The sequence below is a fragment of the Colius striatus genome, chromosome 2, assembly GCF_028858725.1.
Source record: "Colius striatus isolate bColStr4 chromosome 2, bColStr4.1.hap1, whole genome shotgun sequence".
NCBI lineage: Eukaryota > Metazoa > Chordata > Aves > Coliiformes > Coliidae > Colius > Colius striatus.
The window spans coordinates 37920378-37938993 of NC_084760.1; the positions used below are offsets into that span (position 1 = coordinate 37920378).

An 18616-nucleotide genomic window follows, 5' to 3' on the forward strand; every position below is an offset into this window, starting at 1 on the left:
GTCTCTTGAACTGGATATACAAGATGGATGGATATGAATCAGTTTGCCTCTATCACACTATTTGAGTTTCCTGCTATTGAAATGTGCCTTCATCACACCAGTTCAACAGCACTCAAAACTTCTTGCAGCCCTCTAACTGGACTGCTGAATAGTAGATACAAAGGCTTCAACTTAAATACACCGGTATATATACGTGTGGTGTTCAGTGCTGCCAGAACAATGGTAGCCTAGTGACAGAAAGTATTCAGATTGGCATTGCATCTGAGTTTGGTATTGAAGCCTGTGCCTCATGGTTGCAGTCAGAATGATAACACATTTACATGCAAGGATACTGTAAAACTTCTCCATCTTTGTATAACGCTGTATTGGAATGATGATGAAATCGACTGCTTGTAAACCATTTAGCAAAGGGTAAGTAGGATGTCAAGTGTGGTAAGCTGCAGCCATATCAGTTTAATCACACAGAATCACAGAGTAGCTCAGATTGGAAGGTACCTTGGGAGGTCTCTAGTGCAACCTCCCGCTCAAAGCAGAGGCAACCTTCAGCTTAGACTGGTTCACTCAACTTTGCCCAGTTAAGGCTTGCAAACCTCTAACATAGGCCTTTGTTCTAAAAGGTCACTTTCCTTTAATGCCTCAGATGGATAATGAAAAGAGGGAAAGGGTGATGAGAGCTATATGGATATTTCCATGTTTAAGGCACGGGACCAGAACCCAGGATTCTTGACCCTGGCAGACTGTGATACTAGATAAAATTGGGTAAAAATATATAAAGAGGTTCTGGTTAGCGTACCACAGGCATCCTTCATTCTCGCCTGTCTTGAATTTGTTAGTGATTAATTTTCCTGTCTACATGGTTTTTCAAAGATATTTTTGTGTAGATTTTTGTAGATAATAATATGGCCTTTGTCCTACATGATCCCAAAGTGCTTCTCCAGTTATACACCTCACTGGCCAAAGCCTACTCCTGCTGAGGCCAATAGACATATTGCCATTGGTTTCATTTGGGCCAGGATTTGGCTGTATGGAAGTGGAATACAGGCAATTCTGTATGTCTGTACGGCCTTTAATAAATTCTGGTTTCCCACCTGAGCAATAAATCTGCCAGCAGAAGAGTAGTACAAAATTTGGTGTCACTTACTAAGCAACTAAAAGTTTCAATGTAAACTTTGTAAGGTATCAGTAAGCCATAATGACAGTTGCTGTAAAAGTATCAATAGCACAATTCTGAGCCAGAGGTAGATGATATGCGTAGAATCTCCGTCTACACAGCAAACCATACACGTATTTTTAACTCATTTAATAAAAGGTCAGCTCTTGTTAGTTGCATAATCTAAAATTCTGGCACATTTTTGCTGTCCTACGTCTACAAAAGTTTTTCATTTAGGAACACACACGTTTCTTGTCAATGTTATTTCTACAATCACTTAGTTAGAGCAGGGCATATTGTTCTCTGAATTTCTTGTTAAAATGTTTCACTTAATTAAAGTTTTACAACCAGTTCTGCTCTATGTCTGATACTTGCTGTAAATTAGAAAGAAAAGCCCCTCTGGCATTTATGAGAATTCAGATGATGAAGACTATAGGAAAAAAAAAAAAAAGGAAACAAAAAAGAAACAGTGTCACTGAGCCCCGGCTAGCTGCTGATTCCCTGTTATCTCCCACACAACTCAATTTAATGAAATATAGTATTTCTTATTATGTAAACCAGACTGAGAAAGAGGCCAGAGGAGGACTAATAATATTTCCAATAATTTTGTTGCAAATGTTTCATAAATGCAGCAAATTGCAGTGTAACTTGAATAATTGTGGGTTTCTCTATATTTCTGTGACATATTATGTGGAAAAGAAGGCTAGAATTTGCTAGAACCTGTAAGAAAAAGACTCCATCATACTGCAGGAAAAGTCGTGGGAATGAAAGACACTCCTGGTTGTATGTGTTTGTGATGCCCCTACGCACATGTGTGAGCACACACACCTTCCTGTGTCAAAATATCGTGAGCGTTTCAAAGAGGGGCACCTCTCCGGTGTGAGGATTTAACAATAGCTAAGGTCTGGCAAGATCTCACTTCGGAGAGTAATGCTGCTGCTTCCAGGCCCTCCCCAAACCTACCGTGAGATGGCTGCAAGATGACTGTCACATCGGTTGCAGGACTGAGAGCTCTAATCCAATTGGCGACAGTGCTGCTATGAGACTTGGAAACCTTCTCTAACCTCTAACCACAGTTTAGTGCGCAAACTATTGTGCTTGCTCTTGGGAAGCCTCACTCTTGCCAAAGAGAGACAGTATTTATGCTACTTGGCATATTTATTATTGAGTTAACCCATTCCTTACAAGCAAATCTTTTTTAGCTTTTGTAACTCTCCCAAGAACTACGGATGATGGACATCCATGAGGGGGAAAACAAAAGAAAACAAAACTTTAAATCTGTCTTTTCTCATAGCTTTTATAATTTCTTCTATTGTCCTTTGTTTCACGGGGCTATTTGTCATCATGAAGGGAAGCAAGAATCAGACGGCATCTCAGAAATCTGGTTGTGCTTAAACATTTGTGAAATTCAGGGAAATGAGTTGTGCAATCTGACATCAAATAAAGATCAGATGACCCACAGGCTTCAGTTTCCTTGTGAATAAAGGTGAAAGGGCTCTGCAGCCAACATCATTATTTACTGGGATGCTCAGTAGGACATGTAAACAGGGATTTTTATACCTGTCTTTCCCTTGGCCAGGGTGACATAAGCAGATTAGTTCTATTCTGAATGAAAACTCCTTATTTCACAGTTCACAAGGGACCACTCTGTCTCTATCAGAGAACTATTTCTATGCTTTTGATGGCTGAGAACTCTAAAGAGAAAGCAGATTTACCTTACTTTCTCAGAGATGCACACCCTGCTGACAGCTAGACTGGTATGTGTGTGCTACTGTGCTTGTCACATTCTGGTTTTTGGGTTGATGTAGCTCATCTGATAAAAACCATTACTGGCAGACTGACTGAGGTAACAATATTAGCTGGCAATAGGGATATCCAAGTCATATGGCCCAGCTGACTCTGAGATCTGGCTAGACTGGTATAGACCAGCAGTGGAGGTAGGAGTGTTATTGCTTCATAAATGGGCACAAGCTGGAACATATGATGTTCCACTTGAATGTGAGGAGAAACATTTTTGCTATGAGGATGAGGGAACTTTGGCACAAGCTGCCCAGGGAGGATGTGGAGTCTCCTTTTTGGAGGTTTCCAAACCTGCCTGGATGCATTCTGAGTGACCTGATTGAGGGGAACCTACTTCACTAGGCGGCTGGGCTGGATGATATCTGGAAGTCCCTTCCAACTTTGACCATTCTGTGATTTTGTGAAACTCAATATAGGCACTGGACTTCCCCATTTCCAGGACCTGGGCCTGCACCCCTGCACTACTCTGTGCTCTAAATATCTATCTGCTGCCACTAAACCGGTGTTCCATTGCTTCATTTAACCAATACCATGGATGAAACCAGACAGTTTTCCCACTAATAAAGAAGTAACAACCATATTATGAAGTGAATTGATTGCATCAAAACAGACATGTACACAAAATTTCTAGTGCCATTTGTTAAAGAGTTTATTCTCAAACAGGCAACATTATTCCAGATGGACCATGCCTTTCTCAAGGACTATCTATATAGCATTCCAACAGCTGAAAACAAACCATAACAGGTCCACACACGTTCCACTCCAAAGCAGTCCTATTTTGTCAGTGAATTCTTCAACATTAGTTAAATTAATCCTTAAACTGAGAATTCATTTAAACAAAGTCTAGGCTTCAGCTTAGGAGACTGAGGGGAAAACTGTTTGACTCCCGTCAGATACAGTGATCTCAGTGAAACTTTGACAGTTAACTACACTTGTAATAAGTACAAGTTAGACAATTTGACATGAAACCAGAAATATCATGGGAAAACAGGTAAGAAAACCCTGTATTTCTGACATAAATTAGCCAGTAGAAAGAAATTCTTGGCACAACTTTCTGAGAACTGATACATACAATTTCTTTTCTTTAATGGAACACTGGTATTATTATCCACAGTTTTCCAGGAGTCAGATTTGTACACATATTTGGATTTCTGTGTTCCTTTTCACTTTTTTTTAATTATTTCCAGAATTATTTTTTTTCCCCTTAATATTTTTGTTACATACTCTTTTCCTTTTCTTTTTCTCCCAAACTTATCTATGAAGGTATTTCTATGTGGGGAAATAAATGCGTTTCCAAGTTGTTCTTCAACTGGCTTATGAATGTGACCTTTATCTTAAAACCTGTTTATTCTATATCTTCCACAGCTTTTATGACTATTTACAATATGTATTGCACATTATTGGCTTGGTCCAACACACAGTGAAATCAAAGCGAAGGGCTTTCTATTGACCTTGAAAATTGCTGGATTAAGCCCTAAGGTCCAGGTAAAAGCAGCTGAATGACACAAAAATGTAATAAAGAATTCATTTATTGTCTTATCAAGCTTATTAAAATAACCTAGTGTGGATTACAAATTCAGATTCAAACAGTGTCTACCTGAGGCTCCAGTATGCTGATTGTTGTTATTTTTAAATACACTGCGGTACAAACTTCTTGCTTCTCCTCTTCTTCACGTCCATTCAGGTCTTCATGCGCTGCTGTAAATTTGCCATAATCTGCTGAAGACTCAGTTGCTCGGTGGCAAGTTGTTCATCAATGAATCTTTGCATTTCTTCCCATTTCCTGGAGCCTTGCTCGATGCCTTGCTGGATCAGTGTGCGTGTGAGCTCCACTTTTTTCCTGAGTGCCTCTCTGCTTTTTTGGGGCATTTGGTAAACGGACTGCCAGTCAAATGGCTTGGGCACATCTATTCTCAGCTCTCCTTGACGAACAGCTATATAGGGCTTTACGCTCTCTGCTGTTACTTGCTCAAGACGACGAAGAAGTTCTGAGATATATTGCAGGAACGCAGAGTAATTTTCTATAGTTATATCAATTAACCTTCTGGCCTCACTGATTAGCTTTTCTTGGGAATGACTAAGCTGCTCATAGATCTCCTGGAGTTTTTCTTTGACTTGCTTGTTATGCTCATCGATTTTCCTCTTAGCAGCTGCAGACCAATATCGGATTTTTTCCTGAGCAGCAGATGAAAGCTCCATGACCTTCTGTTTTCCTTTTCCTTCAACATCAGTTACAAGGTCATAATATTCCTGGCTGAGGTTTTCCACCAATTCTCTTACTTGGTCTGTCAGGCGTGTAACTGAGTTAGCGAGATCTCCGATGAACCGGTTGTGCCAAACCACCAGCGTATCTATAACATTCTGCAGCACTCTTACTACCTTTTCTTCCACCTCGTAGTATTTCACCGACCATCCAAGTGTAGTTGGATCAAAATATTCCTCCCGCAGTGCCTTCACATACAGCAGCAGCTGGCGCAGCTTCTCTGAAAGGTCTTGGAATGTCTTCTGGCTAAAATCTTTAAACTGAGAAATGTATTTTTTAACATCTTCTGCCAATGATTTCAGTTTCTGTGCGTAATCTGAAGCCATTGCATCTTTGTACAGCTGTTGTGTTTGGACTTTGATGTCTTCAAAATTTTTTGATTGCAAGCTTCTAACCATTTCTTCTACCTTCTGAAAAACTTGTTGTACTACTTGTTTCAGTTGCTTAAGCCTTCCTGCAAAGTCAGCTTCCTGGAGAGTGGCAAATGTCTGCCTGATTTTTTCCTGCAGGTCTTTCAGCATTTCTTTAATTTGATCTAGTACATTACGACCTCTAAGAATTGTTTCAGAAGCAGGAAGTCTCACTTCCAGCTCATTGATAGCTGCAATCAAGGCATCAAAGTAGTCCTGAAGTTTTGAAAGGCACAAATCAGCACATTTTGCTACCTTCTCTGTAGTCATAAGGTATATTTCTTCACCAGTGTACTTTTCAGACAGCCCAGGGACTTGGAATTTTGTGGTCTTCAGGAATTCAATGGCTGAGTCAATGAGGTGCTTTATTCTCTTGTGATACTCTTCTATTATGTCAATTGTAGCAGCCAAAACCTTTGCTTTTATTCTTTGATAGTCAAACTGCTCAGCTTGATCTGCTGCTTTTTGATACAGCTGTTTAGCTTTGACCTTCAGCTCCTGATACTTGCCGGAGGCCTCACTGGCAGCTGTGCGAAGCTGAGAATCTATTCCATCTATTTGCTTTACAGCAAAGGTGTATGCTTTGTCAGCATTATTCTGCATGGCATTCTTCATCTTTAAGGTGGCAGCACTAATTTCCAGTCCCATATGCTCCTTATGATACCGATTAACACACCTATAGACCGCATTTGTCATTTTAGGCACTTTTTCTTTTAGACCCAACAGCAAGTCTTTGGCAGCATCTTCTTTCCAGTTGAATTTAATTTGAATCAGGTCAGGTTTCTTGAAGGATATCTCACTTTTAAATATGTCAACGTCCTTCTGAGGGGCAGACTGGAAATATAGAACAGGATAAGAAAAAGGTGGCTTGTATATAAACTAAATTTGATTATATTTATGAGTGTATTTACACATTCTCATTTCGTATTTTTATTATTTTTGAAGAAATTATGTCATATCAAGCTACTTTGTGCCTCTCCAAACAGCGGTGCCAGAACGTAACTTAGTCTGGTGTTTTTTAAAAATTTTACTGCAAGTAATATTTCTCCTTCCTTTGTATTAAATGTATTAAATTCTTTACATGAAAATATCAGAAGATTTCCCTTTCTGATCATTTAAATCAATGAGACAATTTAGAGAGCTACTTGATTAATTAAAGATCCTGAAATGAGAACCTCCAAATGAGAACAAACTTTCCAGGTTTCAGTGGAAATAATGAATTACCAGTTGCCTTAGTATACTTTTTCTGGAAAGTAAGTTTTTAAATTCTAAGTTGATTTAGTATGTCACTAATAAAACCATCCTTTGTTAGCAAATCTAGTAAGCTGTGGGTTTTTCCTTTTAAATTCACATAACATGTTGTGATACATTAACATATTAAAAAAAGACACGCTACAGATACTCTGATCTCTTCTAGTGACCCAATTCCTAGAATGGCCATTTTCGTAGTAATGGCAAGTAGCTTGATGGGAACACATTAAACCTCATGGGTGATGTATGTAGAACTGGTATTGTACTTTCCTCACTTTCAGTAAGTGATCATAGAAAGGGCAAAATTAACTGTCTGGAGGAGCTAATACAGTCTCTTCACAGAGATGCTACTTTTAATACTGGAAAGGCCAGTGTAGCAAACAAAAACTTTAACCACTGAAAATATACTTTTTCTTTGAACAAATGGTGGTTAATTTACATCAATATAAATTTCAAAAAGGAACTTTTCTTCTGACCACACCTAGCCTTTTTGCTCTTCACTGCTCACATGAAGCTTACCCGAGTTCGGTAGTAGACTTTTGCTGTGAGAATGTCAGTGTCTATTTCAATGATGTAGCCCAAGGTCCCAGCAGAGGGTGAAGATACTGAGCCAGATAAGCTCCTGTCAGTCTCTTGATAACGCACGTGGACATCTGTAAAAGTTGGGCTCATGATGTCTAGTGCTGCAGTGTTCTCCCTGACCCTGCAACAACAGTGAATATCCAGCTATGAAGGAATGCACAAAGCACAAGCCCAACACTGTATGTCCAAAAGCAATACCAACCATTATTTTTTTCTATATATACACATAGAAATGATGCCTTTGTCACCAATAGAAAATGCGGTGATTTACTATATACATTCCTTAGGGTTTGGCACAACATATTCAAAACTTTACATCACTCCAATTTTCTTGTTTTAAGTAACTGAAAATTTTCATTCATTTAGGGTAGGAACAATAAAACCTGCAGCTGTACCACTGTCAGCTTTCTACAGACTTCTACAAGATGCCAGCACTTCTTCCCACCAACACAAGTATATGCAGTATCTTTTATCTGCGTATATCAACACAACACTTGCAGATCAAAATAGGCAGTTAGGCCATCCCTACTACCAGTATTTGTGAATAAAAATTACTCTTTAATGAGTTTTGGTGACAGAGGAGTCCACTGGGAAAAAAAACCAACCCTAAACTATGTTGATGGTCAAATCTAGAACTGCTCTGATTCTACAATACCATGTTTGTATCTCAGTACTTTTCTGAAATGAAGATGATGAGAAAAGCTAGAAATGCTGAGAGAGAACAACTTTCCAGCTATCTCAAGAGGGAAAATGGCACAGCTGATGACAGGGTGGATACACAGGTTCTTACACATTACAGCAAAGCACTGTATACAGTCTTATACATTACAGCAAAGCTTTACATTTCAAAGCAATAATACAACATTGGCAATTTTGTCTATTATAATATATTAATAGCACAAATATTTACCTAAATCCTGAAACAGTAAGATCTTCCTTGTAGTTTGCGCTCATGTCGCGATGTGAAAAGCTGCCAGTTGTCTTCACAACAAACATGCCTTCTTCGTATTTGTAGTTTGAAACAACTGTGAAAAAGATTTCATATGTGTGTACTTCCAGAATTTACCAGTGAACAAAAGAAAATACATATCCATTTGCATATTAGATGGCCAGTTGCAGAGTGTAAAATTATGCATCAAGAAACTGAATGCTCATAATATCCCAAATAAAAAGTTATGAAAATATTTGTTCAACTGGCTTATTTTAAAAATTAATTCTTTCTCTATCTAAACTGAATCAGATACAAAGTCAGACTGCCTTCTTTTCTTTACATTTATTATTGTTAAGTAATAGAAGAATGTTGTTCACAATTTAAAGGAAGACACTGCTGCACAGAAAAGAGATATTTTCCATTTTTTTTTTCCCTGGTGTGCCATTAGTTCTACATATATCCCTTCATAAGCCTTCAGGGTGACTGACCAAGTCTCTGACAATAATTTATGAAAAGGTGCTGCTGATGATAAAAGAAGTATGATCTAATGTCAATGTTAAACAGACAGCAACACCTTCATTTAAAAAATCCTTGGAAAAAAACCAAAAAATCTGAAGAAAGCCACTATAGAGTATTCCCTCCAAAACCGCGGCATATAGAATTTTAATGCCTTACCATTCAAGTCATATTCCAGGAACTGCAATGTTGAGCTGCAGGTAGAGTCAATGGACTGTTCAAAAGAGTCCTTTTTGTTTGTTAAGTCTGTCCTCCAGGTGACATTGTACAAAGGGGAAGCAACTTTGAAAGATCCGGTCAAGGCACCAAACGCTGGGATGTAAATTCCGGCAGGCAGGGATATTTTGAGTGGGGGGATCTCAATTTGCTGCTCAGGAATTGTAATTGTAGGCAGATCAAAATCTGCAATCTTATTAGCTACTTCATCCAGTTCTACATGGAAACTGCCAAGAGAAACAGTCTTTGGAAGAGTGAATTGAGACACGGTTATTTGGTATTCAGGTATGGTCACCTCAAAATACGGTATTTTATATTCTTCTAATGTAATATAATTGGCTCCTACATCCACTTTGGGAAACCGTAGTTTTGGCAGTGTGGGTAAATTGACATCAAATGGCATTACGTTTAAAGTCTGTGGAATCTTTATGTTGCGCAAGTCAATGGTGTATGCTGGGACCTGGATTGTGGTGAAAGGAACTCTTAACTCTGGAGTGCTGAAAACAGGGCTTGGAGCCTTTAGATGTAACTCCGGAATACTGAAAGTGAAGCCGTCTGTGAGTTTAGTCACAGGTATGGGGAAAAAATAACCATCTTCACTCTTTGTGTACACGAGGGATACTGAACCATTTAAGTACTGTTTTCTGTCAGCACTGGTAGTGACATCCAACTTCAAGATATCCCATAAGCTCTTCTCAGCAATAGGACACTTTATGTTTCTGAGGAAGTCCATGTATCCTTCCACAGATCCAGAAATATCAAACTTTGCCTTTGATTTTTCATTTGATAACTGCATATCATGACTGAGAGATAATGACTGAATTTGGCCTTCACCCTTCCAGCCAACTCTTTGATTTGCAGTATTGATTTTCACTATGACAACTTGATTAATCGAGGCTGTGTCCAGGAAGGAATTTGGCTGAGTGGCTTGAATCTGAAGATCTGCTGATATACGCCAAGGTGCCATCTCAAAAGTTGCTTTGCATTTCTGAGTCCCCGTTGTTGTGAAAAGAGGTGTGTATCGTGCATAGTTCTTCCCATTGTGCTCCCAGACTGCATAAACACGGCGGGTAGATGCTTCGACTGCAAGTACTTCTTTCATTTCACTGTTCCAGAGTCCATCTGCTTTGGAATGGGCTTCAAGTTTGAGAGATGACCGAGCTCCGTTAGCATTCAGATAGGTGTTTGCCTCATGGTCTACACTTCCAGAAAATGCAGTTCCACTGTAAAATACTCCATCAATATCCCCAATTGTAGAGCTTTCTACTGATAAGTAAGATGTAAGGCTCTCTAAAGCAAGCTTGTGAGCAATTCCTCCCTTAGCACTGGTACCATACTTAAGGGTATTAAAATCATACATTAATTTTATCTCTGAGGAAAGAGTGGGTTTAGACTTAGTATTTCCAGAGAGTTCTTGGCTGAAATTGATTTTTAAAATTGCTGTGTCGATTTCTGCATTTGTTGCCACTGAAGCTTCCACATTCTTCTTTGTGAGACTAATAGTGCTGTCATGATTTCCTCCCAGAAATTTGTTATTACTGAGGGACAATGCTGTAGCCAGCTTCAATCCCCTTTTTCTTGTCAAATGTGTTGAGCCATCCAGCTTAAATTGCAGTGCGTCAATGAAAGAAGAGGATGAGATACTGAGTTGCCCAGCAATATCTGACTGATTGAACAGCCCAGCATTTGCAGTTAAAGTGATCACGGCAGATTTAAATGAGAAGTCGTAAGTAATGTTTCCCATGGCAGGAATTAAGATGTGGTTTGCTGGGCTGTTGATTCTGAATCTAGGGAGCTTTAGAGTGCGTAGATCCTGTGGAACGTGAAGTACTGGGAGCTCCAGAGACGGTAAGACTAGTGTGTAAGATGGTACTGAAAAGCCAATAAATGGGACTGTGAATCCTGCTGTGCTTATTTCTTTCGGGAGCATGTAACCAAAGGCTGGCATCTCAGCAGTAAAAGGAGAAACCTCAATATTCACAATTGGAATGGTGTATCCTGGAATCCTGAAGGTCCGTGGCAGTTTGTTCAGTGATGTCTGTATTTTGTATTTGTCAAATTTTGTTTTGGCTTCATTATATGACTTTGTGAGAAAATCTAAAGCAGTGTTTCTTCCTCTTTCAAAATGTTTGTTGAAGTAAGTGATGTATTTGTTAAGTGCTTCGTGAACTGTTGCCAAAGGAAGTGGGATTACATGCATGTCTTTGTTTTTCTCATACTGAGCGTTCAAATTTAATTCAAAGGATTGTCTTGTTGTCTTCAAGAAATCCTTCAGGCCTACCTGTTCCCACAGCGAATAATCTTTTAGCTGAGGAGTTCTGATTCCAGTGTAAGGAACTTGAAGCTGAGGAATGGTTAGAGGAATATTTAGGAAGTCTAGGTTGGCGTCTCCGTTCATTTCGACATGGGCTTCAATTCTATCATCGTTGTTGCCAGCTGACATATTATGGAAATATCTATACTGATTGAACCTGCCAGTAGCTTGCCAGCTGACCTGCTGAACAGAAGAACTGAGCTCAAAACCATAGTTATTCAGGAAGTCAATTTTGCCAGTCAGTCTCATTGGGAAGCTGATTTTCACATTTCCACCATTGTTTGTTTGGAGACGAATTTCAAAAGGCTGTGCCAAGAAGAAAACCTCATTATTTACAGTTCCAGTAATTCGTCCATTGAGCTGAGTGTTGTGAGAGCCTGTTAATTCTACTTTCATTCCTCCAAGCTGTCCTGTGCCTTTTACATTCAGAACACTGCGTCCCACACGTTGTGACTCGATTTCAGACTGAACCTGAAACGTTGCATAATTTAGGAAACCACATTCATATCTCATGGCTTGGTTGACCTTCAGGTACTTATCATTTATTCTGTTGTTGGCAGAAAATGTAACAATGGGGCCTTCAACCCTGAAAATGGCATGTGAATCATGAGTGCCTTCATCAGAGAAATTAGGAGAAGCCCATTTCCAGTTTCCTTCACCAGTGGAAGTAAATGATATGTGTCCCGCTTCTACCTCTGCTGTAATATTATTGACCAGATCAGCTTGGCTGGAGAAATCAGCTTGTGGGATATTCAATCTGTGGGAATATGACGTTTCACTCTGCACCCAAATTTTTCTTTGCAGCTTGACCATTAAATTATTCTGCAGTTCTATAGAATTTTTCGTTGTATAGAAGTTTGCTCTGGTTTCAGCTTCACCTTCTACCGAAGTGCCTAAAAATACCACTTCATTGGCATGGTCAACTTTAAGGAACCTGTGGTTGACTTTCACAGAGTTTTTAAGGTTCAGCTGCTTCATCTCAGGGGCCAATAGACGTGAATCTGCAATAACACTGAAAACAAGGAAGTCTAATTTGGATGTCGTCTGAGCTGAAAGGGAGGTCACAAATTCTGGACTGTTTGCAGATGTTGTAGTATTATGAACCTCAGCTTGAGTAGACAGTGTAAAGAATGGAGAGTTGACTCTGAAAGCACCAGACAATTTGCCAAATGTAGGGACAGTCACAGTATGTGGGATTCGTGGAATCTGGAACTCTGGTATCTTCATGTCAGGAAACTGAAACTCATTTAGATTAAGCTTTGGAACTATTAATTCTGGTATTTGGAACTGAGGCACTTGTATTTCTGGGAAGGAAATGTCAGAAAAAGGCATATCTCTCATTTTCAGATCTTTAAAATACAAACCAATTGCTGGCAAGTGAAATTCACCAGAGATGAGTTTGTCTATTGTTCTCACAATCTGAAGTTTAATCTCATTCAAGTCAACTGTAAACGAAGGAACTTCAAAGGTATTTAGAACTGTAAATTGCGGGGTAGTAAATTTCACTGGGATTTTCATGTCCTTTAGTCTCTTAATATTTATCTCATAGGAGGGGATATGCAGGTCAGTCAGTGGAACAATGAAGTCTGGTGTTCGAAATGTTGCTTCCCGAAGACTTCGGAGACTAACCTCAAAGGCAGGTATAGTGACTATAACAGCATTGATTTCAGGGACTTTAAATCCTGTTTCAACAAATTGGTTTAAATTTTCAGCCCAATTTTTTAGATCGTACTCTTCAGCCAAAGCAACAATTTTCTTGGAAGTTTTGTTCCACTGGTCGGAAATGTACATGACAGCAGAAGTGTAGAATTGGCTTATCTTTTGAAGATACCACTGGAATTCCTGGGAAATATCCATTTCAGAAATCCTCTCTCGCAGATCTTCCAGGTGTTCATTTACCTTGGCTTTCAGATTATCAAATGTCATTGAGTCTATGAGCTCCCTGAACCAGTCAACTATTGCAGCAAGTTTGGTGTCACTTAGTTGTTCCATGTATTTTGAAATCACAGCTCTGCAGTCTCTCACATACCGTTTCAGTGCTTCTGCTTTCTGTGGAAGTTCTAGATTTCTCAGCTCCTCATTTATTATCTTTGTTATTTCTTGGATTTTGTTATTTACATCATCAACAAACTGGTTATAGTCAAAAGACTTGAGCTTTTTAATAACCATATCAAGGAACTTGTTGACTTCCTGTATCATCATTTCATAATCAAAGGTCTGCACTTTCCTGACAGCATTATCAATAAAAGCAGCAACTTTATCCAAACATGATTTCACATCAATATTTTGCAGGTAGATGGTCAGTTTCTGGACAGTTTCTTTGATTCTGTACTGGTTAATCATGTCTATCATTCTGTCCATTAAAAAATATACCTGCTTATCAATTTCATATTTTACAATCAGTTTGTGCACATGACCTCGGAAAGCACTAATCTTCTCAGACACTTCATACTCCTCCATCCAATTTAGAATAAAGTCTTTGATTCGCTCAAGAACTTCATTGATTTTTTCTATTGGCAATGAGCGCTTCCATTTTTCTAAAACTTCTTTAGCATCAAACGTTTTGATCTGCTGTTTCAAGTTTTCAGCAATGCTCCTGACATCAATATTCTGAATCTGAATCTTGAGTTGTTCTAGTTTTTCCTGTATTCTAGCAGTAATCCTGTACTCATTATCTACATTTTTAATCCAAGCTAAAGTGCTGCTTCCGATTTCGCTGGGATAATACTGGCGGAAAAAAAATTGCAATTTTTGAATAGCATCAACTACAGCCATTCTTATCTTGTATTTGTTATCTAGAGCCGTCACTGTTTCAACGATTTGGTCAAGAAGCTGTGAGATAAGTGCTTTAATGTCATACTGCTCATAGTGATCTTTGATGTATTGCTCGATTTGTATCAGATAGACCTGCAGCTGAGACAGTATTTCTTGAAGGTTGTCCATGGCTTTTTCCAGCATAATTTGGAGATCATCAGATGTAATTCTGTAGTCCTTTGTGAAAGCAACCAAATTATTTTTCATGCTGTTAATTCTGCCTTTCACATCTACTTTTTCCATGTAGTCATTAACGTGCTCTGGGAGTTTATCCAAAGTTGCCTTGTATTTTCTCAAATGTTGTTCTATGTTAATGTTCTTTAGATAACTTTGTATAGCCTGAAGTGCAGATAGAATGGTGCCTCTGATTTGTTCAAAGTAAACTGGCAAATGTTCCAAGAATGGTAGGTTAATAACGTGCACATCTTTGTTTTTGTCATACTTCACAGAGCCAGAGATGCTGAATTCCTGAAGCTCTGACACGCTGCCTCTGAGGCCTAATACATCAATTAAATTAACTTCTTCAGATGTGAACGGTAGCACAATCGATGTATCCATTACAGAGAGATCTGCTAAAGCTCTTCCACTCAGTTCCACACCAGTCTTTTCTGCATCATTGTAAGCACTGAGGTCTTGAGAATATATGTTATTGTTTAGCTGACTTTTCAACTTCCAAGCACTTGACTGCTCTGATGGAGTAAAAAGCACATGAACTTTGTTATCAAGCAGGGTAGTGTATCTTCCTCTAAACTTCACGTTGTGACTAGTAGATCCTCTGTAATCGTGGGAGAAAGTGAAAGCAAGAGGCTCCACTTTAAATAGGAATTTGCTGTACAGGTCTCCGGTATGTTCACCCATAGCAGACAGCTTTCCATTCCCGTTGGTATGGATGTCAGCAGTGATAGAAAATGGGGCCATGGTGGAACGCACAGCGTTGCTGAAACGGAGAGATTTTGAGTCACAGTTTGTGTTCATAGTAACTGAGGAAGCAAGTCCTGCCACATTCACATTAACTCTGTGACTCACTGCTGCACCTTGAACATTTGCCACCGTATCTGTTTTAAAGTTTGCAGCTAGATCCGCATATGTAATGGTGTAGCTATGTCTTATTTCATCTGCTCCGTAGGCTCCTCTGACATTGCCAGCCAAGTTCAGCTTCAGAAGCTCGAGAGCCAGTTCTGCTTTGTTGGAAACTTCAGTTTTAGTGTATTTAACATTATTGTTCAGTTTAGCTGTAAGCGAGCTAGGCTGCAACTGCAGGTCAAAAACATGCTTGTGGAACTTGTCAAAGCTGAAGCTGTTGTCTAACTTTGAAGAAAATACTAAGGATAAGCCAGGAATATTCAGGTCATTTGTGTACTCCAACTTAACCTCTTTGAACGATCCCTGCAAATTGTTTGAAAACTTGAGTCCTTCTTTGTTAACTCTGAAGTTTAAAACATGTTTGCTGTCCACACCCAGAACCGTACTCTGATATTCGCTTCCCAGTGTTATTTCCGTTAGGGTCGCTCTTCCACCTACGTTGAATTTTGCATTGTTTTTACCATAGCGTCCAGAAGAGGACAGTGACAAGGAGCCTCCAGCAGTGTCAAGCTTGGCATTAATTTCACTCTGCATTGTCAATGGGCTAAACTGCACGTTTGTGGTTGCACTGCTAGCTAGACCATACTGATTTACAGTGAGTGATGACCTATGTGCAGCTCGATTCTTTTGATCGGACATAGAGATATCAGTGTTGAAGACAAGATCCTGGGAGTTGAGAGAGCCTGCAAACAAGGCATAATACTGGGTTTGCTTGTACGTGGCTTGGTACTCAGATCGAAGTGCTGCCATTTTCTTTGACAAAATTATTTCAAACTTATTGACACCTGCAGTATGTCGATACCTCCCATTTGTTTCAGATGTCACTTTCAGCTGTTTGTTCTCATACTTCAGTGAAGCCGTGTTCTTTAATAGTCCGCTTTGCATATCAGAAACTGAAGTAATGGAAAACAAACCATCACTGTATCTGCCAGATATCTGATTGGTAGCCTGAAGGTAAGAAGAATCCAACTTCAGATTTGATTTTCCTTCCAAAACCCTTCTCTTTTCATTGTAGGAGGTTGACAGTGTATAAATGCTCCTAGCAATGACAGAAGCCACTTCCAGCTGCCCTTCCATCCTGACGTTGTTGATGTTCATGTTATTTGTCTTTTCAGAAACAATATCACCAGAAAGTGAAAGCTGAGGTCCCAGGGTACTGGATGCAGTAAGTGATACCGTGTAGTTTGCAACTGTACTGGGTTCATAACCGTTTGTCCTGGACAACTTAAAGACTGATGTTAAGAGTCGGTGCTTCAGGTAGTTTTCATATGCATAGGTGAACCCATTTCTATTATATGATGCTTCTCCAGAACCTGAAATAGGAAAAAAGAGGTAAAATATAAGCACAATTTATATCTTTTTGTGTCTAAAACTGTGAGATGCCATTAACTTTTATGTTATTGCTTGAACTGCAATTACTGTTCTTAACTTTGCTTTAAAGGCCAAAATATTCAGGTAATCCTGAATATTGTTAATATTTTGATATTTAAGGTTAGTCTTGCACTATGAATAAATGAAATCTCTGTACTAATGCATATAATTACATGAAAGGACACAAAATTATGTCATTATTCAAACTTAAATTAAGAATTACTTTTGCAATTTGAGAACTCAAAATGTAATTTCAGAGGAACTAAGTTAAAAATACCACTTAAGACCTATTTAGTCTGAGTCTGAGATAACTGCTGTATAGTTATGGCAGTATAGAGACATTTATCAATGATTAAATATCTCTCTCTCTAAATATGTAAAAATAGAACAAGAAACAAAGTGTAGGTATAACTACATATAGACCTGCACACTTGATTTTGAAAACATTTGACTTACCAGAAACACAAGTGTTTGTAGAATCATGCCTTCAGCTTTGAAGGACCTTTTCTTAAATATCCCTTTTTGAAGGGATCTTTAGGAAATTAAAATATTAATTTTAAAATGTTAATTAATGGGTGTTAAAAATCTTGATCAAATTAAACTGACTTTACCTTTAGTGCCTGAATACACACTCACATAATATCTCTAAAACCCAAAGTGATTTGAGATTATGCAATCTCTTTCTTTAAATAAGCAATAAGAAAATGAATGTGCTGAACCTGATAGTGGAAAATCAAGTCATTAAACATTTTTGCTAACATTGCAGTAGTAGCACACATTCTTACCTTTCACACTGTAGGAAAGCAGCTCAAAAACGGAATCTGCATTCGTGTTATAACTAGTTCTTATGCTGGATGCTTTCTCTGTGGTGCTATTAGCCAACGTGTAGGCTGCTGTCCAGTTGTAATAGTTGCTATGCACATTCGCAGAGACCTCTAAAGCACCAAACAGAGGCACATTAACAGGATAGGATTCTGGAACAGTGAATGTTGGGATTCTGTATTCCTGAGATGGCACACTTATTCCCATTGACTCCATTACCAGAGGAGGTGTTTTAACAGTCTGTGGCACTCTCATGTCATGGGATGATCTTCCACCAAATGGCAATGGGATATTTATCAGAAAACTGTTTTTATTTAAAATGTATCTGATCCGGCCTTCACTAGAAAATAAAAGAGAATTTATCAGAATCTGCAAGTCCATGAAGCATATACAGAAATTCTCATGATTCCTACTATTCCCATGATACTGAGTTTACTCACATGCTTGTGTCAACGTCCTGACTTTAGATTTAGAGAGAAGTATAATAACCATCTATTACTATCAGCGTATTTTAAGCACTCATCTATCAGAATTTACTGAAATCACTTTTGATACGACAGAATTCTGTCAGTGTTTCTTCTCCTTCTTTCATAATCAGGGAGACTCACAGGTCAAATAGTAGAGAAAGACATTCTTTCTCTAAGACCTTGCATTAGAATTCAAAGCTTCCCGATTCTTTGTTAAGAGTTTAACTAACTTTAGCTCACAGGTGGACAGTGTGATTCAAGGGCCTAAATATACAATTGTTACAAATCTTGCATTTGAGTCTGAAAAGCCAAGTCTGTTTTATGAGCATTAATGAAAAGATGTATTGGCATGAAAATGGTCCTCAAAATGAAGGAATTTGAATTAAAATAGCTGACATATAGGAAAAAAAAATGCTCCAAAACCATTGCTGCACTGGTGCAATCTTGCCATGATGAGTACCAGAAAAAGGCAATTATATTATTCTTTTAAAAAGTGAAGTATTCTTATAGAAATGCATGAAAAGCCTTATTAGCATTAGAAGTTGGAAGAGCCTGAAGTACAAATAATTTATCTTTCTGATGAAAAAGGTTTAAAAAGCTTCATCCACATATTCAGTATTTTCTTT

At 38.6% G+C, this 18616-nt stretch overlaps 1 protein-coding gene across 1 annotated transcript in view; it reads right to left on the bottom strand.

The window, feature by feature from the left end:
- Positions 1 to 4630: 4630 nt before the first annotated feature.
- The window catches only part of APOB (apolipoprotein B), a 37342-nt gene continuing 23356 nt past the window's right edge, over positions 4631 to 18616 (bottom strand). Inside the window, exons 25-29 of the mRNA XM_061990484.1 lie at positions 17487 to 17863; positions 9063 to 16643; positions 8367 to 8481; positions 7394 to 7577; positions 4631 to 6457 (exon numbers count right to left, since the gene is read on the bottom strand). Of these exons, the coding sequence (XP_061846468.1) occupies positions 4631 to 6457; positions 7394 to 7577; positions 8367 to 8481; positions 9063 to 16643; positions 17487 to 17863 (10084 nt within the window). The remainder of the gene's footprint in view (positions 6458 to 7393; positions 7578 to 8366; positions 8482 to 9062; positions 16644 to 17486; positions 17864 to 18616) is intronic.